Here is a 27031-nt window from a genome sequence, read left to right on the forward strand (position 1 = left end):
GGGGCTGGGCTGGGCCGAGCCGGGCCGGGCAGGACGGCGGCGGGCGGCGATGGTGTCGCTGGGGGAGCGTGGTCCCCCGCCCGGCGCGGCCGCGGACCTGGCGGCGCTGGCCGAGCTGGACGAGGCAGCGCTGCTGGCGGGGCTGCGGGAGCGCTTTCTGCAGCAGCACATCTACGTGAGTGCCGGGGGCCGGGGCGGGGGGCGGCGGCGGGCACTCGGCTGACCGGCTGTCCCGTCCCCACAGACCGACATCGGGGACATCCTCGTGGCCATGAACCCCTTCCAGCCGCTGCAGCTCTACGGGAGAGAGGTGAGCGCCGTGCCCCCCGCCGCGCCCCGCCGCCCCCCGGCCGCTCACGCCTCTCCGCCACTGCTTTCCCGCAGGTCTCCGAGCGGTACCGGCGCCTCCAGACCGACGCGCTGCCGCCCCACATCTTCGCCGTGGCCAGCCGCGCCTACCACGCCATGCTGGGCCGCGGGGGCGGCGGACCCCGCAACCAGTGCATCCTCATCAGGTGAGCGGCGGGCGGGAGTCCCGGGGCCGGCCGGGGCCGGGGGCGACCCCCGAGCTCTCGCTGGGATCTCCCTGCCCAAGGTTCAGGTGAAGCTCTTCTCCGGTTCTTTTGGTGAGTCAAAATCCATCTGTTCTGGCAACACATTCTTCATCCCGACCGCCTTCGAGACAAATTAGCGGGCACGTCGTGAGAACGTGTGGGCAGACAAAACTGCCTTTCGTGGAGCAGCTCGGCCAGCAATCTTTACAACATTAAAGATGCCAGGTTCTCTTCTGGTGGGGAACCAGCCTCTGGAATCCAGCTCTGGGAAAAGCCATCGGGTGCTCTGCTCTGACAACAGAGCTGACATGGTAAAAGCTGTCGTAAAAAGTTGGAAAGATGATAATGAAAGGAATCAATTTTCACCAAGCAGAACTCCCCAAGTGTAACTAAAGAGCAGGAAGAATTAAAACATGCTTTTCTGCTCTAAGACCTTTGGGAATCTGGTCGGAAAGGATCTTAAAGTCGTGGGCAGTTCTAGAAGTCAGAGCACTTGAAGTCAGGGAAAAGTGGCTCTTTTAACCAAAGAGCCTACCAGTATCACAAACATTTCACTCCATCTTGTCGCTCTTGTTCTGCTGGAACTCTGCAGCACAAAAGGTAGCATCATTTAGCAGAGAAAACCTCAAACAACATCAACTACCAGAAAAAACATTAAACAGGAAGGAGAAAGCCTTGAAACATTAACTGCCTCATCTCTACAACTAGGTATTGTAGAGAACGGTTTAAATGTCGTCTCAGTTAAAATGCTACTTGCCAACTTGTTTGATTTAATGATCCTTTGTATTTGCCTTCTGATCATTTTATCAGTACTTTCAGTGTACATTATGTGGAAGTCAATTGCTGAATCGCTGCTGAGTGTTTTGGTGGGACTAGGAGCTGACATTGAGGGGTACTTGAGCCCCACTCATTTCTGTAGGCTTCAGGCCATTGGTGTCTGTGCTTTACATGAAGTGCTCTCAGGAAATGGTGGTGTGGAGTCAGCAGGTGCAAGAGGTGATGCTGGTAGGGCTTTGTGGGACAGAGAACAATCGTTGTATTTGTCTTGGGAGGTGGAAGACAAGAAAGAGTAGCCCATGAGAATTTACCAAGTGGTCAGTGGTCTGGTTGTTTTCTGCCAGCAGTTCACAGATGAGTCTGATACACTCCTGTGCATTTTGCAACCTTTTACCTGGTCTGTAAGTCTGCCACAGGAAGTTTGTGGTTTTCCTCTCTATGGGTGGTGAAACACTGATTAGCAAGTTTTCCTACATGTGCACAGTTGGGCTGAACAGGGAAGATGAGGTCACTCCTGTTAGACGACAGTTCACCACTACAGCCCAGGGATACACCAGAATCTGCTGTCCCTTGTGGTCTCTTTAGTGTCTCCGGCTGAGTTTGGGAGGTCTGGATAGCATTCTTGGGAGTGATGTTGAATGAAGCAGCTGTTGCCAGATCATGAGTGTTCATTGCTGCCAAATTGTTCTCAGCTACAAATTCTACTGGCTCATCTTGCCTTCTCAGTCCCAAAGGGCATTAGTCATAGCCTGTATGTGTTGCAGTACAGCACTTGGATCACCTGAAGATGACTTTGCATTTCATCAGATCTGCGAGCAGTTACACTCCTGCTGTGCTTGCAGGACCTTGTGAAGGTGTTGTGCTTGTTGGAGGGTCTAAGGTCAAGCTTGAACCATGGAAGTGCTGTTGGATTATCTATTTTTTTTTTTTTTTTTTTTTTGTGGAGAAGGGAAGTTATTTAAAAATAAAAAAACCCTGACATACTGAGCAGGGGCACTGGATGGAATGTTCTCAACTGGAAAAAGTGGTCTTATTTTGTTTGTATGTATTTGGGTGGTTGTGGTCTGACCTGTGCTTGAGATCAGGTACCTGCTGTAGTACCTGGGGTTTTTAGCCACCGATGACACATACTTGATACCAAGCACAGAGCCACTGGCAGCTACAAAGCAGTAAAGCCACACCACATGCTCAAAGGTCAACTGAAAGGAAATGGGGACCTGCCTCAAGTATACCTCCAGCATTTCCTGCAGTAATTTTTTTTTCCGTGCATACGCTGAAGTTCTCAGCTGGTGTGATGTTGTCAATTAAGGACGTGTTGTTGTGATGATTGTACATTCCCTCTCCCTGGGCAGGGGAAACTGCACTTTCCAAGTGCTGTTTGTTTGACTTGGAGGTGGAGGTGCCGTGGATGTGTGTCAGCAGAGTGACGTGGATGTGTGACAGCACAGTGACATGCATTGCTGGCACTGTGGGAGCGTGGGCAGCTCTGCACCTGCATCCGCAGCTGTTGGGCACGTGAATGTGTGAAACACCTGAGATCTGAGACTGCCACAGCATCTCATGATCAGTATCCAGGTGGATGTGATGTGGATAGGGCAAATTTTTCTGGAGACAGAGGAAGCTGTTGGTTCCAGCATATGCAAGGGAGTTGATGTACCAGATGACTTTTGAAGCAGAGAAAATAGTCTGTCTAGTACATCCCATCCAGAAGTGACAACATGGGGTATATCTGTACTCCCTAGCGGAGGGGGAAGAGTTCCCTGATGAAGGATCAGAACCTTATGGAACGCCCTGTGTAAAGCTGTGGCATGTGAGATTTTGCTCACATGTGTGATTTTGCTGAAAAAATTGTGAAACTCTCATAGAGCACTCTCAAGTGATGGAGTGCTTGAGCCATAAGGGGCAGAACAACTATACTTTAAGGTTGATGGAATTTATTTTGCTTTTTCTTGGCAGTGGAGAGAGTGGTGCTGGGAAAACGGAGAGTACGAAGTTGTTGTTGCAGCACATAATGAACCTATGCAAAGGCAACTCACAGCTGGAGCAGCAGATACTTCAGGTAGGTCATTGCAGGATGGTGCTTGAAGGTGCAGAAGCAGCACTGCTGCAAGACAACTTGCCTTAGGCTTAGGAAGCCTGCTGGTGAATCACCACTGGAAATCAGGGAGCTACATGTAAGACGCATAAAAAATAGTAGATAAGAATAGTGAGATAGCTGGCCACAAATTAGAAGTGTTAGTAGGTCAGTGAGGCTTTTACTCGGCCCCAAAATGGGGTTTTTCACCCTTTCTCCAGTCTAGCTCAGGTGTTAGGGTGACGTTTCCCTGGGCCCTTGCCTCATGGACGTAAATAAGATATCAAAAGAGGCTCTTTCCCCTAATAAAGTTACAGGTTTATTTCTCGTGGGTAGCGAGGGAAAGAGGGAGGGGGAAAAAGGAGGGGAAAAGAGGGAAAAGAGACAGAGGCCAGGGGGTACTGACCTTTTCTAGGGTCTGGAAAGGGGGGGCGGGGAGAAATTGGATCCCGGCCAGCTCTGTGTGGCCAGGAGGGTAGAGGGACCAAGATACAGGGTACAGCAGGGGTCACGGGATGTACCATTTACAATGTATCTAGGAAACGAAACAGGTCGGTAATAATTTTTTTGCTGGAGATGATTCTTAAATTAGAGAAAACTATTGCAGTCATTTATCATGTTCTCTATTACAAGAGATTGCTGGCATTTTTCCAAATAATTTCCTGTTTGAGGTAGAACAAGGACTTTCATTAGAAAAATGAGATCTTCATTTAATGCTAAAGGTTACCATTTAGTAACCTGTCCTTGGCTACTTATACTGCCAGGCACATACCTGCTAGCTGGCTAGCTGCCATCCTTGCTCTTTTCATATATCTTTGCTAGCTCATTTTGAAACATATTTGACTCTTTCAGCTACAGTATTTCCCCTTGAATTTCTCCCCAGGGAGTTGTGAGGTTTTTTTAAACAAATCATACTTTAAATCTTGCGTGTGATAGATTAAGAAGAGTGAGTTCTTGGACTACTTCACTTTAAAGTCTGTCTTCTCAGATTTCCTGTAGAAACACAGAGGTCTTTCTCTGTATGTTATATTAACCTCAACCAGTGCCCACCAAGCTACTCCGTCACTCCCCCTCCTTAACCGGAGTGGGGTAGAAAAACGTAACAAAAACTCATGGGTTGAGATAAGGACTGTGAGGTCACTCAGCAGCTACTATCACAGACAAAACAGGCTTAGATTAGAGAAAATTAATTTAATTTCTTGCCAGCTAATGTCAGAGTAGGATAATGAGAAATGAGAACAAATCTTGAAATACCTTCCTCAACTCCTTCCTTCTCCCTAGGCTCAACTTGCCTCCCAGTTTCTCTACGTTCTTCTCTCTGGCAGTGCAGGCAGATAGGGGATGGGTGTTGAGGTCATTCATCACAGATTATTTGTGCTATGTCTTATTCCTCATGTTATTGCCTTCCTCCAGCATGGGATCTCTCAAGACCACAGGAGACAGTCTTTCAGGAACAGGTTGTTCCAGAGTAGGTGCCTTGATGTGATGCAGCTCTTCAGGAGCAGGCTGCTCCAGTGTCAGTATTGTCTGATGGGTACTTGTACATCTGTACTTTAGGAACAGGGTGTTCCAGTCTGGGTCCCCTCTACAGGGTCACAAGTCCTGCCAGCAAACCTGCTCCAGCATGGGCTGCTCTACACGGGCCACAGCTCCTGCCAGGAGCGTTTCCCATGGGGTCACAGCCTCCTTCAGGCACCCACCTGCTCTGGTGTGGGCTCCTCCAGGGGCTGCAGGTGGATCTCTGCTCCCCCCAGACCTCCCTGGGCTGTGGGGGCACAGCTGCCTCCCCATGGGCTGCACCAGGGGCTGCAGGGGAATCTCTGCTCTGGCAGCTGGAGCAGCTCCTGCCCCTCCTCCTTCACCGACCTGGCGTCTGCAGAGCTGCTCTGCTCACACATTCTCACTCCTCTCTCCCTTCTGTGAGTGTGCAGCAGTTTTTATTCCAGAGGCACTGCCACTGTCTCTGGTGGGCTCAGCCTTGGCCAGTGGCAGGTCTGTATGGGAGCCAGCTGGCATTGCCTCCTTGGACCTGGGGAAAGTGTCTGTCATTTCCTCACAGAAAACAGCTTTAGCTCCTCCTGCAACCCATACATTGACACATAAACCCAATGCCCCATGCTGTGCTTTGGGCTCTGGAATGGTGTATTAATTCAGTGTGGTATCATCCATGGTGGATCCATGGTGAATGTCTGTGCTGGGCTGTGGGAACGTGATATTGATACACCTGCTGTCTCTGCTTAGAGCTGGCTTGGGCCACACTGCCAGGCTGCTTCTGACCTGAGCAGGTTCCACAAGCAGGAGAGCTGTGTTTGCTCAGCAGTGAGCCTAGAGCCAGCCTGCAGTTCCTTCCTTGGAAAAAACTCTCTTCAGCCCAAATGAGCTACCCTTGGAAAACCTGGAGGTGACAATGAAGAAATAATATGCATTTTATTTGTTTCCTGTAGGTATATCCAAGGGCTAAGTTAGTCCTTCGGGGCATTACAGTCAACCCTGAAGCTATGTACAACAGGTTGCCCAGCATCTACTCTGAGGCATTGTTCCTCCAGTTGATAGGCATTTTTTGCTCAAATACAGAAAAATGGTCATTTTGCCACCATTGCATCCAGTTTACCAGGCTGGTCTGATTGTTCTGTTAATTTCTTTATAATGCACTGTCCGTATATCTACAAATTTCAGTAGCTAAGCTGTCGTACTTACATTAACTGAGTGCCATGATGACTTTGTTTATTGCTGTTGTATAGCACTCGAATTACCTAGTGACAACAGATACTGTGTGGAAATAAGTGATACCAACCTTATCTTCTAGCAAATGACTCAATTATCTTACTGAGATCCCATCAGTTCAATTGTACTGATCATCGTTAATCTCATACTGCTTAGCCTTTGTGATATTTGCTTCTTTGAATTTCTTTTTTCAGGCAGAGATAAAAAAGGTGCTCATCCATATTCATGGAGTGGTTCCTTTTCCAGCTGCACTCTGAGTAGCAAATGCTGAAGATAAGTTTTTCGAGGCAAATTAGATTGGATCGCTTAATCTGAAGAATGATTGTTCTGCTACTTCACTTGTTTTAGGTGAATCCATTGCTTGAAGCTTTTGGCAATGCCCAGACAGTGATGAATGACAACAGCAGCCGCTTTGGAAAATACATACAGCTGCGTTTCCAGAAAAATACAGGTAAAGTCAAGGGCAATTACTAGCCTTGGGGAGTTGTTAGGAGCTGGAGGGAGTGGACTGAGTATCTGAAACTTGTGAAGGGTAAAATTTTGGCATGTGGCTACTTGTGGGAAGGATGTGCAGTTAAAGTAAAATCTCACAGCTACCAGTGTCGGATAGGACCTGGATAGGATTAGGCCTGGGTTTGGACAGAGTGCAAGTATGGGAAGGATATGGGGGTAAGAGTGCAGTGTCAGTAATACTCTGTGATGTCAGAAGCCTTTGTTTCTGCTAAAAGAGATGAACAGAAATCTTTAAAACCACAAGAAGCGTTGAGAAGCCCATTTCTGGTGTGCTGGGCAGCCTAGAGGGTCTTGCACACAGAAAAGTTAATTTAAACGCTTCTGTGCTCCTGGCACCAAAGAGGAGATGTGGGACAGCCCAGGGAGCTTCATGTCCCCTAGAGTGGAGTTCCCCACCCTGTCACCTTTTTGCGTGCAGTGCAAGGTGCAAAGCTGAGTGAGTACCTATTAGAGAAGTCACGGGTGGTGCAGCAAGATACCGGGGAGAGGAATTTCCACATTTTCTACTACATGTTTGCTGGACTATCTTCAGAGCAGAAGGAGATGTATGGATTATTGGATCCTTCACTCTACAGGTGCGTCAAAGGCAGACCCTAGTTTAGTCTTTGTGATGGGTGGTGAAGGGGAAAACAGTATAATGGAGATTTTTCTCTTCCCTGGGGTTTTATCTGTGGGTGAGTGGAAACTGAAGTGGGATCTGAACGGAGCTGCATGAAGAGATATTATGGATCATCCTGGAAGCTGGGAGGTCTGGGGTCTCTGCTGCACTACGTTGGAAAAGTTTCTTTCCCCTTCATGTCTCCACTTCTGGTGATCTGCTTTGCTCCCGTGGGGTAGGAAGGAGTTACCATGCCGATTGTGTGACAGTTTTTATGGGATATGCACTTTCTCAGGTACATAAGTGGACGATTTGGTACACAGGAAGTAGCTGAACGCTGGAAGCACAAATACCAAGAGGTTTGCAATGCCCTTGACATGGTGGGCTTCCAAGAACAGGTTAGTCCTGGGACTGTTTCATCTCCATCTGTGCTTCCTGCAGGCACAGGGTTTCTTTCTAGCTGCTTTTTTGAAGCTCAGTCCTAATTCTTTCTCTAGATTTTCCATGTTACTTTCAGACCACCTGAGTCTGCCAGACTTTGTGGAGAGCTTTTTCCAGCAGGTTGCCTGTGCCTCTTCTCTTAACCTCTTTGACTTCTGGGTCATCTGTGTGGTACATGCTACATGCTGGTAGGTTTTTCAATCACCTTCCTTTTGTGTTTTAGGAGCAAGTGGACATGCAGGCTATCTTGGCTGGTGTGTTGTCTTTGGGCAATGTGACCTTTGAGCCTGAGGAGAGCAATGGGTCTGTAAAAGTCAGTGAAGTCTCTCAGGGATGGCTGAAGGCTGCAGCGGTGAGTCACAAGAAATGCTGACAGAAACCTTATGGGTATGATGCTCTTCCCCACTGGCTGTGTGACTGCAGGATCTGTTCCTGCCAGAGGATGTTTCTGCCTCAGAATGTGAAGGTTTCTAAAGAACAAGGGTTTTTTTAGAAATGTACAGTTTGACCCCATGACAGCATTTGTGTTCACTGCTATTCATCTTCAAAGAGATGCATCTCAGCTTCTATTTCTTGTGTGTCTAGAACCAGTGTTTTACGTAGTCAGCATATACCTTGCTGACTTCATAAAACACAAGCTTTTTAAAACTAAGTGTTTTATGATAGTGAGTGTGACAATGCCTTGGAGAAATTCAGAGGTGCAATATCTGCAGACTAGTTCTGTGTTTTCATCAGATTTTGTCCAAGAATACCACCCTAAGTGCTGTCTTTTTTTTTTTTTTTTTTTTTGTTAGTCATCTTGAATTAAGCTTTCTACTATTTTACATGAAATTATCTCAGATTAATAAGTATATATTTCCCAGGATCACTCCATTTTCGTTATATGGGATGGAGAAGCTTTGTTAACAACACAGAAAAAAAAGTAATATACTTCTCCTCTTCCTATTTCTTTTCATTTTGACCTGTTTGAAATCCCAGCACCCTTGCTCTTTGGTTTCACTCCCATCTCTTTGCCTGTTTCCCTCCTACACCATACCTGAAACAACCACCTACATCTGTTCAGCAGCCAACTTCTTTTTATCTTATTTCTGAAAGCCTGCTCCTCATTTCTTGCCCACAGGAGGGGAATTCCTGTTAAATCACTGAGGGGTTCAGTGTGTCTGAGTTTGCTTTGTTTCCTGCCTCTCGTGTGGGCTCCTGTGACTCTGATGCTTCAGCACTTGCACAGTCACCTCGGTGTGGTGCTGTTCAATAAGTCATTAAAGAGCTCAGCAGGGACTGGCATGGCTCCCAAAGAAGGTGAAAGGTGGCAGCACTGGGAGAACTGAACAAAAAGTGTTTGAGAGGAGTGTGTGGGGCTGGCCGGTGCGGGGGAGGAGCAGATCAGAGCACACATCTGACTCTGGTGCCAGCAGCAGCACTTGCCTTACAATGGGGCTCGAAGCCCTGAGCCTGAATCACGACCCCATTGCACAGACAGACACAATCCCCACAGGCAGAGTAAGGAGTTACAACTGATTGTCCTTGTCTATTTCCTGTTTCCCAGGGTCAGTTTGGAGTCCAGGAAGATGAGCTGTTAAAATGCTTGATTTGTACAACATCAGTGACCCGAGGCGAGCAGATCCAGCGTTTTCACACCCAGCAGCAGGCAGAAGGTAGGAAACACAATGAATTGCAGATGTGCTGGCTAGAGAGACTGGGTTTTGATGGAAGGGTATCCCCACACATGTGCAACTTGTTGGGAACAAAGATGTCCTTCTGTGCCCCTTCATTCCTCTCACACAGAAGCAAGTATGTCAGTGTTTATCTGTTTAGTCTCTTACTGACATGTAGGGCCATGAATGCTGCTTTTGTTTGGTCTCCAGGAGACTGCAGAGATTAAATGAGAAACCAAGGAATTAGCTTTGCTTTCTGCCTCAGTCCAGCCCAGAAAGAAACTCTGGGTATTTGTGCAAAAGAGGAGAAGGTTCCTGTTGCAGAGTGCTGGCAGTGTGCAAAGCTTTAGGTAATAGATGGAGAAACAACCACGAGAACAAAAATATGTCACAGTGTCAGGAATGGAGTGAAAAGAGTAAAATAGCAAACACAAGGTGTTATTTTCCCTTTCAATAAAACAAAAAAATAGTCTAAAAATGTAATTAAAAAGAGAGATTATTGCTTCAAATAAATGAAGGAAGAAAATTAAAGTGAAATGGGATTAGCCAGTTCTGTTTTACAAATTTCTCTAGAAAATAAAATATACATCTCTATTCATAAGTCATGTTAACTTGGTCTCCTTCTTAGAATGTCAGCAAGCTTTCCATCAATTTTGTCCTTTTCTTGCCTACAGCATTTAAACACTTAGCAACTGTGGGCTAGAAGGAAGAGAACCGTCCAGTTTTCCAATTAAAATCTGGAGCTTCTCCCTTGGTTTAGCAGTGAGGGGAGCCATACTTAGTATATCTTCAGAGGGGAAAGCAGGGCTCTGGATATTCTAAAAAGTGGCATGACTCAAAAATGCCCCGGTATGACATGGCTGATCTTGTAGAAAGATTGTGACGATTTTGTGATTGAAGAGCTGTTTTTATGGCTCCCACTTGCAAAGGGTGGGGACAATCCACAATCTGATCTTAAAAGTAGCTTTATACACATGTTGCTAGAGGTGGATGTATGTCCCCTGTCCCCTGCTCTGCTGTGAAGCCCATCAATGAGCTGCTGTTGTTCCCTCTTGTGCAGATGCTCGGGACTCCATTGCAAAGGTGGCCTATGGCCGAGTGTTTGACTGGATTGTTTGCAAGATCAATGAGCTGCTGGCTGAAAATGTGGATCCTGAGGTAGAGCTGAGGGAGATAGGTGAGTTCTGCCTTCCTTGCTCCTGTTCTGTTCTCGAATGTGCATCCCTCTGCCACAGCGAAGGACAGGCACAGCATGAGGTTTCACAGAGCTTGCGTGCTGGGGTGCATTATCAAAACTGTGATCCTGCTAGAGATAAGAGTCAGCAGCATGAAGTCTGCAGGGTTTTGTTCGACTCTGAGCAGTCAGTTGATCTGAAACAACTGTGAGGCTGTAGTTCTGGGGCACTCTGGCTTAGCAGAGAAACCAAGCTGGAGTGCGTCTTCTCTTAACTAACTCTCCAAGCTGTGGAAGAGTTGTTACTGGTGTCTCTCTTGGCTACATTTTCCCTGTGCCACAAGAGCTGTGTGATAAGAGATTTAGTTGTGTGTTGGTGTACACAGTAATCTGCAGGCTCCATGATGTGCTCTTCTTCTCTTTTTTTTAGGCATATTGGATATTTTTGGGTTTGAAAACTTCACAGTGAATCGTTTTGAACAGCTTTGCATAAACTTGGCCAATGAGCAGCTGCAGCATTTCTTCAACCATGTAAGTCTGCTGAGGGTAACCTCACCTTGTGTTGCAGAGAAAGCAGAACTCTGCTCTACCTGGCACATGCAGGAGAGCTTGGGGAAAAACAAGCTCTTCCTTCCTTGGAAGGACAGAAACAGTGAATAGTGAAGCAGGATAGAAAGCATCAGCCTTCCCTGCTGGGGTAGGAGAGCCACTGGGAAAGGAAAGGAAGATGTGGAAGGATCAAACAGTAACCACAGTCTTAATAGCAGGGACACTTACACTCTGACAAGTGTTCCTGCTTTCTGCACTAGCACCAGTGAGTGCCAGGGTTACAGGGAGACATGGAGAACAGAGCTACATCTTGGACTTCTCGTGCTGCAGCTGAGAGTGCCATGCCTCCGTCCTCTTGTTCAGGGCAGGAAAGAAGATGCTCAGCGTTTGTCTAGCCAAGTCTGATGGGTGCTTCAACCTCTTTTTTCTTTATTTCAGCACATTTTCCAGCTGGAGCAGGCTGCCTATAAGGAAGAAGAGCTGCCTTGGGAGACCATCACATTCAACAATAATGAACCTATCCTGGTGAGTGAGAGGACTGACTGAATATAATTGCTCTGTCCAGCCAAAAGAAAAGTCTTGCTCTTCTTACCAAGGGGAGGAGATGCACCTGAGAAGAATCTCTGCAAAGGGTGGTGAGGGTGAGAGGGGATGTCCTGCACTGCTTTACATATGTGTGATGCATCTTCTTTCCTGCAGAATCTGCTCCTGGCCAAGCCACTTGGGCTGCTGTCTCTTCTGGATGAGCAGAGTGCATTCCCACAGGTATGCATGAAAGAGGAGGTAGAGAAGATATTCTGGTGGCTAATATACCAATGAATATGTGGGCTACAAAAAAAAACCTCTTGGGTTGGAGTGCAGGATGAACAGAGGTGTCCCCATGTGTGACTTATGAGACAGGGCATCCAGATCAGGGGCAGTTCAGTGGCATTGGCATCCCTGAGAGGAGTCAGAGAAAAGGTATAGCAGAAGACTATGGCACAGCCAAGGATACTTCCAACACTTTGTTTTGATTCCATGAGTTCTCATCAGGCTTCTGTTGCAGCTTATGAAATGTGCTCTCTTGCAGGCAACTGATAAGACATTTGTGGATAAACTAAACAGCAGCTTTAAGGGGAGTTTACACTTCCAGCCAGCCCGAGGTCGTGTTTTGGGCTTCAGCATCGTGCACTATGCTGGGAAAGTATGTACTGTTTGCAGGAAGAATGCTGTTGTAGTGTATGTTGGAGGGGGTGGAAGTGTTGCCTGACAAATAAGGCTTTGATGTTAAGGAATGTGTGGTCTGAGGATGACACTAACAAAAGTGATGTGTTCCAATGGATTGCCTCGTAGAATTCCCTGGGATTTATGTAAAAGGTACAGGAAGAGAAGACCCCTGAGAAAAGTGGGGCTACCTTTGAGAACTTTAGGGCATTAGTTGAATCTGCTCTTCTTCTAATCATCATTCTATTAGAACTCTAGTCCTAAAATAGTCCTTTATAAATAAAAGTACTGTGTCCACTGTCCAGCACCAAAGGACAAGTTAATGGCTTTTTCTTTACCTATTGGGTTCCAGAGCATAGCAGTGACTATTTTTTTGCAAATGCCTGGGGACACTGTGTAAACAGCAGGGTAATTAATGTTTTGAAAGTGGAGGCAATTATTTACACATTCACTGGTATCTAAGCAGCTTGAGATTTAGCACTATTGCATGAACTTTACTGCCACCAGTATTGAAAGCACTGGTCCACATTAAGTTGAATTGATTAGAGATAATTTTTGGAACAGGAGCAGATATGACAATTCAGGTCATTGTAACTTGCATCTTAGTAATCTAATCTCAGGTTTGTTGACTAAGTTATTAATTGAGACATTCATTATTACAAAACTTGGCATTTAACATGTAAAAAGGTGGATGTCTTGGTGTTAGGCTGCACTCCTGTGGTTCTGTTGCCTCTGGCATGTGCATGGTTTTGTTCCTCAGGGCTGGCATCTGAATGGGGTGCATGTGTGTTTAAAGAATTCATGTGCAAGCCTGAGTACATTCAGTTTAACACATGATCAGCTCCTGGCAGGCTGTGGAAGTGGCTTTTACAGCCAGCCTGTGAGCACTGTTGTCCTTATTGACCTGCTGCCCTTTCCCCAGGTACAATATGATGCCAGGGGCTTTCTAGAGAAGAACAGAGACACCTTGCCTGCCAATATCCGTGGGCTCTTCATCAACAGCATCACCCCCTTGCTCAGTGTGCTGTTCACAGGCAAGTTCTCTGTACATCCATCACGAGCCAAGGTCCGCCTTGGCAAGAGTTAAGTGTGGGCATGAGGCTCGTGTGTTTCACAGCTGGCAGTGCCACGGGGACTCTGGGAATGCTGCAGCCTGGAGTGGGGCTGCTGGCATATACAGAGCTGTCAGAGCTGTTTATTCCCTGCCATGGAAAGCAAGGCAGGTTGTATCCCCTTACAGAGATTTACCCACCACTCAGATGCCTTCCCTTCTTCTCCAAGGTCAGTGCAAGACTGTTTCCACTGGTCCTTTCTATACACTCTGTTCTTGTCTAGAAATGAAACTGGTCAAGGTCATAGATTCTAAAAACGGCGCTTCACAGCTTGTTAAAAAAACTATCACGTCATGCATTATTTTTCTCCTACCACTACACTCCCTTTTTCCAGTTATCAAAAAGCCTTCAGATTCTCCAAGGCTTCTAATTAAATTAAAATTTAGAGAAAGGTCAGGTGGATGCTTCCTTGGAAATTGGCTGGCTGAACACAGTAATTCTCATACAGAAATTTTGTAATTTTTTTGGTCCCATTCAGTCTAAGCTACTTTCTGGGTTTTACAATAAACAGGTGAATTTCATTTCTATTCCCACTGTGTTTGTCAGCTACTGTTCAAGACTATGTTTCTTAATTACCATTTCTGCACTGTTACTGAAGCTAGTTAGCCTAGTCCCAACCCTTTCAAAGTTCATAAATATCAGACATAACCTGTTCTCAGGTTGGTTGTCCAGTCTGGGCAATGGCTTTAGGTGCTGAACAAAGGGTTTGGTCCAGATGACCTCCAGAGGACACTGCCAACCTCATTTTCTGATTTTATGATTCACATGAAGCCGTTGCATCAAGGGTGCACAAGACTCCTACTAGATCCCTTACTAAATTAAACTTCCCTGATTTTCTCATTCTGTCACTGAATTAGTTATAATCTATCTGACTTTAAATAATCTCCTGAGTGCTATAGGTGAGCTCCCCATTTGCTGCCTGTGCCATTTTTTCTGTACTGTTAGATGCCCGTTGATGATAATTCAATTGAAAGTCATTTAAGTTTATTTAATAACCTGATTGTCATGTCTTCTCAGTAGCAGAAATTAGCATTGCCTGCCTTGTGTGCTTCATATATTCGCATTTTCTTCTTCGTTTTTTAGCTCTTTGCTTGTAGTTCCACATGGCAAAACCTAACCCCCTGTGATTCAGTATTTGTAAGGAGGTTTGTGCGTGAAGTGAGGTTTGAATGTTTAGCCCTAGTAGATTGTAAGCAAAGGTTCAAAATCGACTAATTGTCTTTGTTCTTCCAGCCACTATCTCCAGGACAGGGACCCTGATGCCTCATGTGAAAGCCAAGGTATTGCACTTCAGGTCCATGTCACAATTGATAAATGTTACCTGATAATTATTATTTGAGAAACTGGCTGAAACAGGGGCAGACAGAAGTTGGTTTAAAATATGAGCAGACAGCAATCAGCATATAACAGTTTCTCCTTTGTTTTTTACCATGTTTTGTGCTTGCTGCTGCCATTTATATGTTTAGCTTGCCTTCCCTTCAGTTACATCCATTCTCCCTCACTTTTTGCCGTCTGCCTTCCAGATGTCAATCAAGCACTTCTTCCAGGGCTGATCCTCTGTTTGTTCTGGTTTCAGGTCACACCAGGAGCAGATGACAAGTTCAACAGCACACGGAAGCAGTCTGTTGGAGCTCAGTTCCGGGTAGGTATCACTGCCCTGGGGTGCCCCGTGAGATGAAAGCAGTGATAGTTTTATCACTGCAAATATCACTGCACTGCTTCCAGAGTGCTAAGCGTGGTGAAAGCAGACATTATGTAGACAGGGGTTTTCCTGATTGCTGAGCAGGGCTGATCACGGTGGGACAGGCCCAGTTGTTGCCAGAATCCAGGAAGTTGCTGCGGGGTGAGAAAACAGTTCTTGCTGCAGGATATTGCAGATCTGGCAGTGCTTTGGTTTAATGGAGTGTTGATCTTCCTCTGCCCTTGCCAGCATTCCCTGATGGTGCTCATGGAGAGGATGTATTCTGCTGACCCTCACTTTGTGCGCTGCATAAAGCCCAATAACCAGAAGGAGCCAGGTGTGCTGGACAATCAGGTGGTGCTGCTGCAGGTGAGCAAAAACACGGTCCTTTACAGGGACTTCTGCCACATCTCAGTGGGAGGGAAGATTCCACCAAAAGGCTGTGGAAGGTGACTCACTTGAGTCTCCCTTTGCAAGAGAAAGAGTGGCCACACTAAATATGTCTGCAAAGATTCTGAGTACTTGCTTGTTTTTATGACACAGACTGCTAGGTCCAGATTTTGCAGTCTCGGATCTCTTACTTCTTTTTCATGAATGCAATGAGATCTGCTTGTCAGGAACTAGGATTCATCTTTGCATCTCCCCCTGGATGGGACTGGTGCAGACAGTACTATGGAAAAGTGCTTCCCAGAGGAGACTGTTCTCACCCATCATCCAGGACAACTCTGAATAGAAACCAAGATGGGATTGCTTTGATGGGATCTGAAATGTGCTTATACGATTGTATTTGGATATCCTGTCAGGTCTGAGGTCTAGATGCTTTAAAGAATACTGAAAATGATTGGAAGAGTTCAGAAAGTTCAGCAGCCTCTTTAATGTATATAAGAAAGGATAGGATTAAGAGGAAATTCATCCATGCCTCAGAGTACTTCTGTGTCCAGATTTGGAAATTTGAAGCTATCCTCTAAGGGACAGAGACAAAGCAGTACCCATGGCTGGAAGGTGAAATTATTTCAGTCATTGGTTTCTGTGGTTTCCAACTTCTAACTCAGAGTGGTTAACTGTCAGAGTTACAGGATGAGGTAAATTCAGTTCTTAACCAAATAAACGTTTTCAGAAAAAAACTTTTTCATTTTGAACTGGAGAAGTTTAGGGCTGAATGAAGTAACTTCTGCCTGCAAAGGAGCAAACCAATGCCCTAATAACCTGTTTCTCTTTGTTTCTCTGATCGTCTTTGTGTGCTGCTTCAGCTCCGGTACAATGGGCTGCTGGAGACAATCCGTATCCGAAGAGATGGTTTCTCCTGGAGACCCTCCTTTGAGGAATTTGCTGAAAGGTCTTTTAAAACCTTTGAATATTCCTTGTTAGATATTATTTGGGAAATGACCCTGATAACCAGAGATGGGCATGGAGTAAAAGAGTCACTTCAAAGTTCATGTGATCTAAGGTCAGGGGGTTATTTGCTGTGGGAGGTTGAGTGGGAAAGATAGTGATTTGTTGTTGTTTGCTGTCAGGGTGATAAGGATCAGCTCAGCCCATCAAGGATGTGGCTTTTATGTGTTTGTATTGATTTGTTTTCTACAGATACGGAATTCTTCTAGTTAAACCTGGTGTTCCACTCACAAAAGAGAGGTAGGAGTGCTGACTTTGTTATGTGCATTCTGGTTTGTTCTTCAGAGGCTTTTATTCTGAGTAACATAGGAAACCAAGTAAAAGGGACAGACAAAAAGTGGACAGGATTTTGTGGTAATGGGGAACACGCATCCCAGGCAAGGACATTTAATGTTTAAAGAGCATTTGCTACCATGATGAGTTAAACCTTTCTTGAATTGTTATGTAGCAATTAAATTCAGTTACTGTAAAGCTTTGTAATGCTGTGAAATGAAAACTGACCCGTAATTCATTTAGGGAGTGAAAATATTGGTCAAGGGTGTCCACTGAACTCAACATGTCAGGCACTCAAGTACTGCTGTGAGGGACTTCTCCAGCCTTTCTCCTGATGGCTACATGGGAGAAGAAAATTAAGGCAATGCTGAACAAGCAGCCAGCATTGAATGTCTCTCGGGCTAGAGAAGATGTTTCTAAAGCAATGATTTTGTCTCTGTACAGTCAAAATATACTATCAGCACTTTCAGAATCCAAATGTTGCACGCATAAACATCCTTCCAGCTCTGCACAGGGACAGGGTTTTATCCTGCCAGCGTTTTCCTTCCTACATCTAGGGCAGCAGTTCCCCACCTCCTCCACTTTCCCAGCTTCTCCTTCCTGCCAGTGTCAACTGTGATTGATAGTGGGAATGAATCATGTAAAGAAGCCAGCTGAGGGGGGGTTTAGTCATTTAAGAAAAGGATTTGAATGATCTCCTGGAACAATTCTCTCCTGGCAGTGGCTCCTCCTGCCTTCACAGTGCTTCCTTGAACTTCCTGATGCTTCTGAATAGTAAGAATTTCAAACCCGACTGAGGTCACAAGAGAATCTCATAGATGGGGAAAAATCATTGTAAACAGGCAGGGTGGTGTGTTTGGAGACACAAAAATCATGGGATGCATTTCAGAAGAAAATCCTATGGATGTGGATTGTAGCACTGTGGAAGTTGGCTGAGATAGAAGGAAAAACACTTCTGCTTTCCTATGTGAGATATTAGCAAAAAGTGCCACTATGATTTCACAGCCTAGATTAGCAGGAGAGAGAGGAAGCTGTCTGTGTGTTGCAGCTAGAGCTGCTTTCAGTTCCAAGTGTAAGGGAATCTTTCCGAGTGACCCAAATTTTATCACTGGAGTCTGCAAAATGAAACTGGAATTGGAAAACAGACTTTCTCCCAGAAGTCTTGCTGTGCTGACCTTGCAACTTGTGTCCTCCAAAGGGCTTGGAAACAAAATGAGGAAAAACACTTCTGAGAATAAAATAGGCTCTACAGAATTGCCTCCCAGGGAGTTGAAGTAAATCTGCCTCTGGGGACCCTTTCACGGATGTTCTTCTCAAATGTGATCCTAGCTGTCCCTCAAGGTGCATTACAGACTGATAGACACTTTAATGACTGTTGGGAATTCCCGAGGCACTTTATGCAACTAAAAAAATTCGTTTTCACTTTGGGTGGAAAATTGTTTATTTCACTTTTTTTGTCTCTTTCAGCTGCTTGGAGATACTGCAAAGTACAGAGCTGAAAGGCTGGATTTGTGGGTAAGTGTGGACCACTGCTTTTGGGAATGGGAAGCCTAAGATTTTACACATGTAAGCTGTCAGCTGGTTCTCTTCAGGGACAATTCTGTAATTGTAGGAATGGACTCTTAAAAGGATGATGGATAAAAGTTTAGACGGTGTTTCTCACTGCATCTTTCTGTTTCAACTTCACAGAAAGTCTCGACTTTTCTTTAAATATTGGCATCAGGAACAGCTGGCAAAGTATGTGGAGCGACTGGAAAGAGCAGCAGTTATCATACAGAAAGGTGAGCACTAGGACAGGAGCTGATCTCTGACCAGAGGAAGGAAAACCTTTTCTGCAGTCCCTGCTCCACCTTTGCACCTGTGCAGAGAACAGAAGGGTAGGGCAGGTGCCATCTCTGTGTCAAGGCCCTGTGAAGTCAAAGTGCTTATTGCAAATGCCCACATTCCCAGTGCTCATCCTGAATCAGGGAGAGCCCTCGGTGTCTGCCTTGGAAAAGGAAAATGTGTGCAGGAGAGTTTGGCTGAGCAGGAAATGCACATGATTTGGCTGTGTCTTGAGGTCTGGCTCACTGTCCTCTGGAGTAAGGATTGTTTTTGAGTTCTGTTGAATTGGGTAGAGGAAAATGAGTGAAGCAGATGTCATTGCTGCTTTCAGAGACAGGCAAAAGGGGGTGAAATTTTGGCCTGGTTTGTTTTTTTTTCTTTCCACATGGTATCTGCTCTAGCAGCCTGTCTGTTCAGAGTGGCTGTGGGCAGATTGGTACTTCCCTTTGCACAGGCTACATGAGCACTGTGCAGCCAGAAGGAGGAGGAAGAGGCTGCTGTCACCCTGCCTAGCTCCCCTCTGGTGCACTTCTCTTCTGTATGGGTTGCATACATTGCATGCACTGCTGGAGCATCTGAGCAACTTCCAGCTGGGCACCATAGAGTGTGACAAACATCAGGCAGTCACAAGCTGTGCACTGTTGTTGTCCATGGGGAAGATGTGTGGGTAGTGGGAAATGACAAAATGCAGCTTTCACTCATGTGTTTTAATAACTGGTGTAGAGTAGGTGGGATCACACAACGTCTGTAATGCTGCTGGTGAGCCCTGGGATGGCTGCTTATGGATGACGTTTTCCTGTGGGCTGGTGTCAAGGGAATCCTGTCTCCTTCATGGTCTAGAAGGACAGAGAGATGGATGGTTAACAGGCCTTTCTGTGAGGCTTTCATTTTTAGGTATTCAGTGCCCTGGCATTAGAAATGAGAGCTTAGATCTGTAATTTAATTTCTATAAATTTTAGATCTGGCAGCTTAGAGAGTAGAAGACAGCTCTCACAGGGTTTTGGCTGCCTGCTCACAGTAGAGTTTCCATTGCTCTTAATTACATCATTCAGGTGTTCAGGGCTTTCCACTGGATGAAGAACTATCACCCTGAGCACTGCATGAAATTCTGTGATCCTGGAATTCTACAGTCACAGAATTCTTGAATTCTGTGATCCTGTAAAACTGCTTGACTGCAGGAGATTACCTCCTCCACAGAGGAGGCCAGTGAGGATCATGTTCAGCCTCTCCTGTAGTGTCTACCTCAGAGAGTCTGTGGTAGCAGATGGGATACTGCAGTCTCTTCCTGAAAAAATAGATCTGTTTGTGGGTGGGTGCTGTGGCTCCAAGGGTAGAAGTCCTGCTTAGGCTGTTACTCTGTGGCTGAGAGAGCAAACCAGGTTGGAAGGACATTGCAGCAGTTAGTGTTCTTCCCAGAGAGAATTACAAAGGCGTGAACAGCATCTTTTTTTCTAACCATGGCTTTTTTCTGAACAGTTTTTAGGGGGTTCAGGTGCAAGAAGAGTTTCCTAAAACTGTTGGCTGAGCTGAGAGCTCGAGCACAGCGGCTGCAGGAGGAGGCAGAGAGAGAAAGGCTCCGGCAGCTGGCACTGGCAGCAGAGGCCCAAGGTGAGTTGTTCCCACTCACACTGACCCAGTGCGTGCCACTGGTGTGATCACCTTCAAGTGCTGTAAGCTCCCAGTCATGGTGGCCTGCCCTCAGATGGGAGCTCCGTCAGTGTGGTGGGCAGGGAGCTGATGATGTTTCTGCTCTTTGGAAGTGTGGCTTTGTCTGTGGGGAGTAGAAGCAGTATGGCAAAGGTCATTTGCCTGGCTGTGCTGCCAGGAGGGCCAGGCTGTGGTTTGACCACGTAATCCATGCAGCAGAGCCTATCCCTGTCCTAGGCCTGTGGAGAATGGTTCTTATGGATCTTGGATGCTAGATTTCACCTACTTATTTCTTGTTGCAGAAAGAAACTCCCTTCCAGTCCCCATGCCACGAAAGAGGCGCCCTCAGTCCAGTCCTCATCCTTCTGATCAGTCACAACAGCCACCAGTGCCACGGCCACGCAGCAAACTGACAGAGGTAGCAATACTGGCTCTGCTGGGGCCCCTTAGCCAGATGTGCTGGTTCCCTGCTCCATCCACCTTCTGCATGCTGTCCCAAGACAATATTGTCATTCTTGTTATGGGAAGTGTGAGTGCTGTCCTACTGTGTTTAGATAAAAAGCATGGTCAGGACCTTTGAGGAACTGAAAGCAGCTTTTAGTAGTTGGTGACTGATCTTCCCTTGAGGGACTCAGGAATGGAGTCACCTGCCGAAGCGATCTCTTCAAATGTCCCCTTCCTTTGACTTTGCTTTCATGCTGACTTTCCCTCTCTCCTTGCTTTCAGTCCACTCCTTTTGATAACTTCTTAAACCCTTCTGTGCCTCGTCCTGTCCTGGGAACTGAGGGACAGACTGGGGAAGAAGCAAATATGAGGAAACTCAAGAGAGGAGCAACTCTCCGCTGGTTCAAGGAGACACAGGCCCAGAAGGTCATGCAGGATGATGGGGCCTTTCCAAGCTGGCTGCATGGGATGATCAGTCGGAGGTGAGTACTCTGGACACAGTGACCACAGGTAGAAGCCAGTGTGTCCTTAGGACTGGGTAGGTTAGATTGGCCAGGCTTTGCTTAAGGAATGGGAGTGACCTGCATAACTTTTCCCTTTTAGTCTGTGTGAGTCAAACTCTTAGGGGAAAGCTTGGGAGTCCCTGTCACAGGTTGCAAATACTGAAACTTTATCTAGGTCCATGGAACGACAGTGGAAGCTCATAGTACATAACTCCAGTGTGGGTCCTAAATACAGATCCTGTATAGGGATCAAAGAGGAAATACATGGATGCACTTTCCCTGTTCTGGACCATTTGCAGAGACACGAAAGTGAACTTTTGGGTTGGCTGTTTTTTGTGTTTTGGTATAAGTCAGGAGGAGACCCCAGTTTAGAGCAGCAAAATATAGATTTCAGCTTTCTTTTATTTTAAAAACCATTAAGAGGGGTTTTAGTGAGTACTCAGTGGCAAAAGTCCACCAAAGTCCCCTGATACAGGAAAAGGAAGGAATTTTTTGATACATCTGACCATCTAAGGAGGCTGCAGCATAGGTGGCATTTGCTTCTACTTAGTCTGGAAGAGACATCCACTAAGCCCTTCTTTTTTATGGAGTTGTTTACAAGTCTTTGTTTAAATGCTTGAAGTTTTATTACCAGGTCTGCCTCACGCTTCATTCCCTTGGCTGAGTCAAGCAGTGGCATAATCAGAGAAGTGCTAATTATGCCAGTGATCAGGCAGGAGCAGGATGGCAGTATAGTCCCACCTGTATGCAAATTGATCTGTGGTGCTCCACGCTTATTAACAGCCAATATCCTGTAATTGGTGGGATTTTTCTGTCAATGTTGCTGCCTTCTGAACACCCTCATCATCATCTTACTCCAGTTTCTAACTTTATTTTCCGTTCGAACTGCCCATCTCCTTCAGTCTTATTCGATCTATATTCTTGGATTTTTTCAGACTGTTATTGTGAATATTTACTCAGAGACATTACACAGCACATTTTGTGTCCTTGGTAAAGGACACTACGGTAGCTCACAGCTCCCTGGGAGCTGCATTTCTTTTTAATTTTTTAAAGATCGTTATTGAGGCCCTAACCTGTAATAATGCTTTTGTCCACAGATGAAAGAATGTAGGAGAGGAATTAGTGTCTGGAAGGTAAAACTCTAAATTCATGTATAGACTAGCCCTGAGCACTGCACAATGAAGGACAGATCCTTCCCAAAGACACAAGTGCTTAAGCAGAGACTTAGGTTTTTACACAGCAATGTAAGCTCAGCTTCATGAAATGGAGCAGCCAGAGCAACCCCAAACTGCAGTGGTGATTTGCAATCACCTTTAGCCTAGAGCAACGCACATGACAAGCACAAATCAGAGCTTTGTTGGGCAGAGCAGGGGACGACCTCCTTCCAGCAGGAAGTTAAAAAAGCCAGGATGGTGAAATCGATGTTGGTGTTTTTCCGAGGTGCTGGGCTTACCCAGTACCCCACAACATCCTGACTTCTTCATCTCTGGACCATAGGAAGTGCACACATGGGCAGACTCCTCATCTCAGTGATGCTTTGTGACATGCTTGGTGCTGGAAGGCAGCTGTTGCTGTTGCACAATCAGACTGCTGGAGCAGGTTTGGAGCAGCCCTGCTTGGAGAGGCTTTGGCTGAGAGTATTGTGCTTCTTCAGCCTGTTAGTGCCTCCTGCACCACCAAGCTTGAGTCAGGAGACCTGTAGCCAGGAACACATGGGGCAGGTGTTGGGCTTCCTGGGACACTGCTGGGGTAGCACGTGAGGTAGGATGTGAATCCCTGCTGTGTGGCAAGGCAACTGCTGACTGTCTGCTGAAAAACTCCTTCTTGATTCCAGGGAAGCTGAAAACTTACTGACTGACAAGCCTTTGGGTTGCTTCCTTGTTCGAATCAGCCAGAGCCGACCAGGCTACATCTTGACATACCGGTAGGTAATGGACAGAGGAGGCTCGGGGGAAACATTATTGCTCTCTGTAACTCCTGGCGGGAGGTTATAATGAGGTGGGAGTCAGCCTTCTCTTCCAGGGTACTGGCAACAGGACAAGAAGAGACAGCCTCAAGCTATGAAAGGGTAGGTTCAGGCTGAACGTCAGGAGGAATTTCTTCACAGAAAGGGATGTCAAGCACAGGAACAGGCTGCCCAGGGCACTGGTGGAGTCACCATCCCTGGAGGTATTTAAAAGATGTATAGATGTGGCACTTGGGGACATGGTTTAATGGTGGACTCAGTGGTGCTGTGTTAAGGTTTGAACTTGCGAATCTTAAAGGCTTATCCATCCTAAGTGTATGAAACTTAGCACTGCATGAAATTCTGTGATCCTGGAATTCTACAGTTACAGAATTCTTGAATTCTGTGATTCTATAAAACTGCTTGGAGATTACCTTCTCCACAGAGGAGGCCAGTGAGGATCATGTTCAGCCTCTCCTGTAGTGTCTGCCTCAGAGAGTTTGTGGTAGCAGATGGGATACTGCAGTCTCTTCCTGAAAAAATAGATCTGTTAGTGGGTGGGGTGCTGTGGCTCCAAGATAGAAGTCCTGCTTAGGCTGTTACTCTGTGGCTGAGAGAGCAAACCAGGTTGGAAGGACGCTGCAGCACCTATGAGCACGTTAGTGCGCAGCGCATCTCCTGCCTCTGTGTGGTACTTGTTACTGCGGGTCCTGATCACAAGTGGCTTCTGGAGGCCACGGGTGCAGGAAGCAGGAGCCAGGTTCTGACACGCTGAGGCCCTCTGTCATGCCTGTCTCTGCCCATCCCTCTCCCCAGGGGCGAAGGCCGCTGCAGACACTACATGATCCAGATGCAGCCCAATGCACGCTACGTCATCCTGGGAGAGGACCGGGCTCACACCTCGCTCACCGAGCTGGTGCGCTATCACCAGACCGTGGGCATCCAGCCCTTCATGGAGATACTGACTGTTCCCTGTGGACAGGTGAATATCGAGGGTCTTCAGTGGGAAAAGAGCATGAGGCATGGACTGTGCCTTGAATGAGTGGTTAGAGACGCTACAGCACCATCTCTTCTATGTTCCTGTTGAGAGGTGTCCACTCTGGCCAAGCAGCTTGGCTGTTTCTGCATGCACTGGGAAATGCTGCTAGCTGGGGGGGCCTGGGATGGGGAGAGGCACTGGCATGTAGATGACACCCTGCTGCCCCCTGAATGTCAGCAGTGGACACAGCTGGGTATTTCTCTTCATTGTGCTGTTCAGTGTGTGTGAAGGGTCTGAAAACCACTGCTGAATCCATTCCTCCTTTCTCCAGAAAAGTAGTGACAACTTGTGTTACGAAAATCTGGAGAGTCTCACACTGAGTTCACCAACAGACAAGGGGGAGACCCCTCCAGAGAAACAGTCCTGTCCCTCCACGCCTTCAAGTGGCAAACCTGCTCTGCAGTGGTTCAGGAAGACCAAGAATTTCCAAAACCAGGAGACCCCAGACAAGGGTAGAACAAAACCCAGTTCTGGAGAGAGCAGCCAAGGAGCCTTCCCTCGCCTCCGCTCTTCCATACGCCTGGCAATGCAGGAAATCCAGCAGGTGAGCTGGGTCATATCCTCTGCTGAGCCACAGCCCCTGTGGGACACATGGAGTTTCCCAGAGGCAGGAGAGAGGAGGGTTCCATGGCAAGCACTTGGTTTCTTGGCTCCTGGGTCATAGGTTTTATTTGATGGTCTTGGGATCAAGACTGTATTCCCTGGAATATTCCTTGCCAGCCTGTGCTGCCCCACCAATGCTGTTTCTCTGCTTCTCACCACAGTTCACTTCCACTCCCATGAGCATGTCTAAACAGAGGAGCTCACTGCACTGAGGATGTACTGCCTGACTGACACGGTAAGAGGAGGTGGTGCACAGAAGGGAAAACAGCCATTGCAGTTTCCTGGCAAATGGAGGAGCAAAGGAGCTCTTTCCTTCATGTTCCACCTGTAGCATCTCTTGGGCACAAGCTACACAGAAATAGAGCAGGAAAAACAGAGAGCAGCAGCCGGCTTGCATCTCAGGACTACACAGGGAAACCAGGGAAAATCAGCTAGCCTAAGTTTGGGTTCCCAGCAGCTGTGGTGCACGGAGTGCCTGCAGTACAATGGCCAGGCTGCTGGAGGGAGCTCACAGTTTGTTGGAGGCCTGGGGCTGGAAGGACGAGGGCTATCAGAATGCATGCCACAGTAGCCAGCTACAGTGGCTTTGTGGGGTGGAGAGGCAACGTGGTGTTGGAGAGCCCTGCAGGGTGGCAGAGGCAGCGGGCTGAAGGCGAGGCTCAAAACAGAGGAAAAGGCAGAAACTTTGTTGCTGTCAAGAGGACTTTCAGTGAAGTCTCAGCAGTGGAAACACAGATAGTGACTGAGATTGTGATACCGGGGATGCGTGGCAGAGGCCAGAGTGGGCCAGAAGAGGCCTTTTGACAGACTCTATCTTATTTGAAGTATCTGGGGGAGGTGCAGCTCCCCTGTCCCACTCAGCTGCTGGAGGCCAGTGGAAGCTGTAGTGGTGCTGTTACACACCTCTGGAAGAATCTTGGTATGTGTCATCTGGGTGTGGAGAGGGATCAGAAGACCATGCTTTTGGCTGCTGACCCACTGCAGGGCTTCCAGCCACACACCAGGATGGCCAAGTTTCCTGTGTGGTTCTGCTCCCATGTTGGAATTCATGCTGGAGCAAAGCTTTTTAGCTGGGGCCTGTCCTGTCTTTCTCTTCATAGCTGAGAAAGACAGGATCTCTTCAATAGCTGAAAGAATCCTCTCCCTGAAGTGTTTGGTTTAATTGCTTCATTCCTCTATGTCCCATTCATTGATGGGGATGCTCCCTGTGTCAGAGATTAGGCAGAAGAAAGATAAAACATGGGGAACTGCATAGATAACTGCAAACTTGTAGTACTAGGATATGTTGTACTGTAAATGGAGCCCTTTCATGTCCTCTAGTGAGTTGTTTCTTGACTCTCTTGCAGGTCCAAGTGGCTCAGACCTGTCCTCTTCCAGTGCTGTTGGGCCTTGCCTAACAGTGGACACATCCAGACATACAGCAGCCTTTTTCCTTTTTTTTTTTTTTTTTTTATTGCTGCACCCAGCTGGCCCTGTGCTTTTAGACAAGACTGATGCAGAAGTTCACTTTCCTCAGCACTGAGCCATACTGTGACTGCAGTATCTGGACCAGTCTGATCCTGGCAGAGGATGGGAACAGTCTCACTCTGCACAGACCCACAGTACCTGACAGTCCGTGTGTCAGTACTTCAGCGTTCCTGGAGACTACTCACCTAGCACTGTGAACAGTCGCAAACTGGGTATCTCCCAACAACCTATTCTATCACAAATATCTGATTACCTACCTCTTTCTTTTTAAATATTCTCTGTTTTGGTCCTGTGTACCTGCTGCTCTGGGAGCCAAGGGAAGTTGGGCTTGGGCAGTAAAAAGTAAAACTGAGACAAGGTCAAGAAGATCTTTCTTGTAAAGGGGATTCACTGCCCTTGCACCAGTGTGCTGGCACACTGCTCCACAGTCCTTAACCAGAGCTGAAGTCAGGGAATCATTGGTGAAACCCTCTCACTCATCCTGGCTGAAATCCCTACAAGTCCAGGCTGGACAACATGCTGCGTTACACTGAGGGTGGGTAGAGGGCTTGAAACATAAAGGACCATACTACTTGTACTGTTTTTCCTGGCTTTTAAAATAAATCTCCTTTTTTGCCTGTAAGTAGAAGCTCACTGTTTTCTTTGTTGCTGATACCTGCAGTCAATTTAGCCACAAATGGCGAATGAAAGAGAGCAGCTAGCCCCTCTGAGGGTAGACGTGGGATCATATGAAGTGTCTCAGTAAAGAAGCTGAAGGCATGTGGGGCACTGACCCTGGCATACAACTGCTGCCTGTAACAGCCACTCCTGCTGTACTTACTTACTCCTGAAGTACTTCT

At 46.8% G+C, this 27031-nt stretch overlaps 1 protein-coding gene across 1 annotated transcript; it reads left to right on the forward strand.

Moving 5' to 3' along the window:
* Positions 1 to 25: 25 nt before the first annotated feature.
* Positions 26 to 26814, forward strand: LOC106852763 (myosin-IIIb-like). The gene is made up of 30 exons (XM_014875586.2): positions 26 to 175; positions 245 to 310; positions 385 to 515; positions 3288 to 3390; positions 6478 to 6580; positions 7061 to 7217; positions 7536 to 7638; positions 7905 to 8033; positions 9228 to 9336; positions 10397 to 10513; positions 10941 to 11041; positions 11498 to 11584; positions 11759 to 11824; positions 12129 to 12242; positions 13185 to 13296; positions 14608 to 14654; positions 14951 to 15016; positions 15305 to 15424; positions 16306 to 16391; positions 16640 to 16687; positions 18188 to 18235; positions 18410 to 18501; positions 20021 to 20152; positions 20494 to 20609; positions 20918 to 21117; positions 22973 to 23062; positions 23900 to 24065; positions 24394 to 24666; positions 24887 to 24960; positions 26072 to 26814. The coding sequence occupies exons 1-29, from the start codon at positions 50 to 52 to the stop codon at positions 24935 to 24937; spliced, it is 3159 nt and encodes a 1052-aa protein (XP_014731072.2). The 5' UTR covers positions 26 to 49; the 3' UTR covers positions 24938 to 24960; positions 26072 to 26814.
* Positions 26815 to 27031: the final 217 nt, after the last annotated feature.

The sequence above is a fragment of the Sturnus vulgaris genome, chromosome Z (genome assembly GCF_052056855.1).
Source record: "Sturnus vulgaris isolate bStuVul1 chromosome Z, bStuVul1.hap1, whole genome shotgun sequence".
NCBI classification, from domain to species: domain Eukaryota; kingdom Metazoa; phylum Chordata; class Aves; order Passeriformes; family Sturnidae; genus Sturnus; species Sturnus vulgaris.

Coding starts and splice junctions, on each gene's coding strand:
- LOC106852763 (XM_014875586.2), top strand. CDS start 50: ATGGTGTCGCTGGGGGAGCGTGGTCCCCCGCCCGGCGCGGCCGCGGAC. Junction 3,391..6,477: donor TGGAGCAGCAGATACTTCAG/GTAGGTCATTGC, acceptor CACTTGTTTTAG/GTGAATCCATTGCTTGAAGC. Junction 8,034..9,227: donor GATGGCTGAAGGCTGCAGCG/GTGAGTCACAAG, acceptor CCTGTTTCCCAG/GGTCAGTTTGGAGTCCAGGA.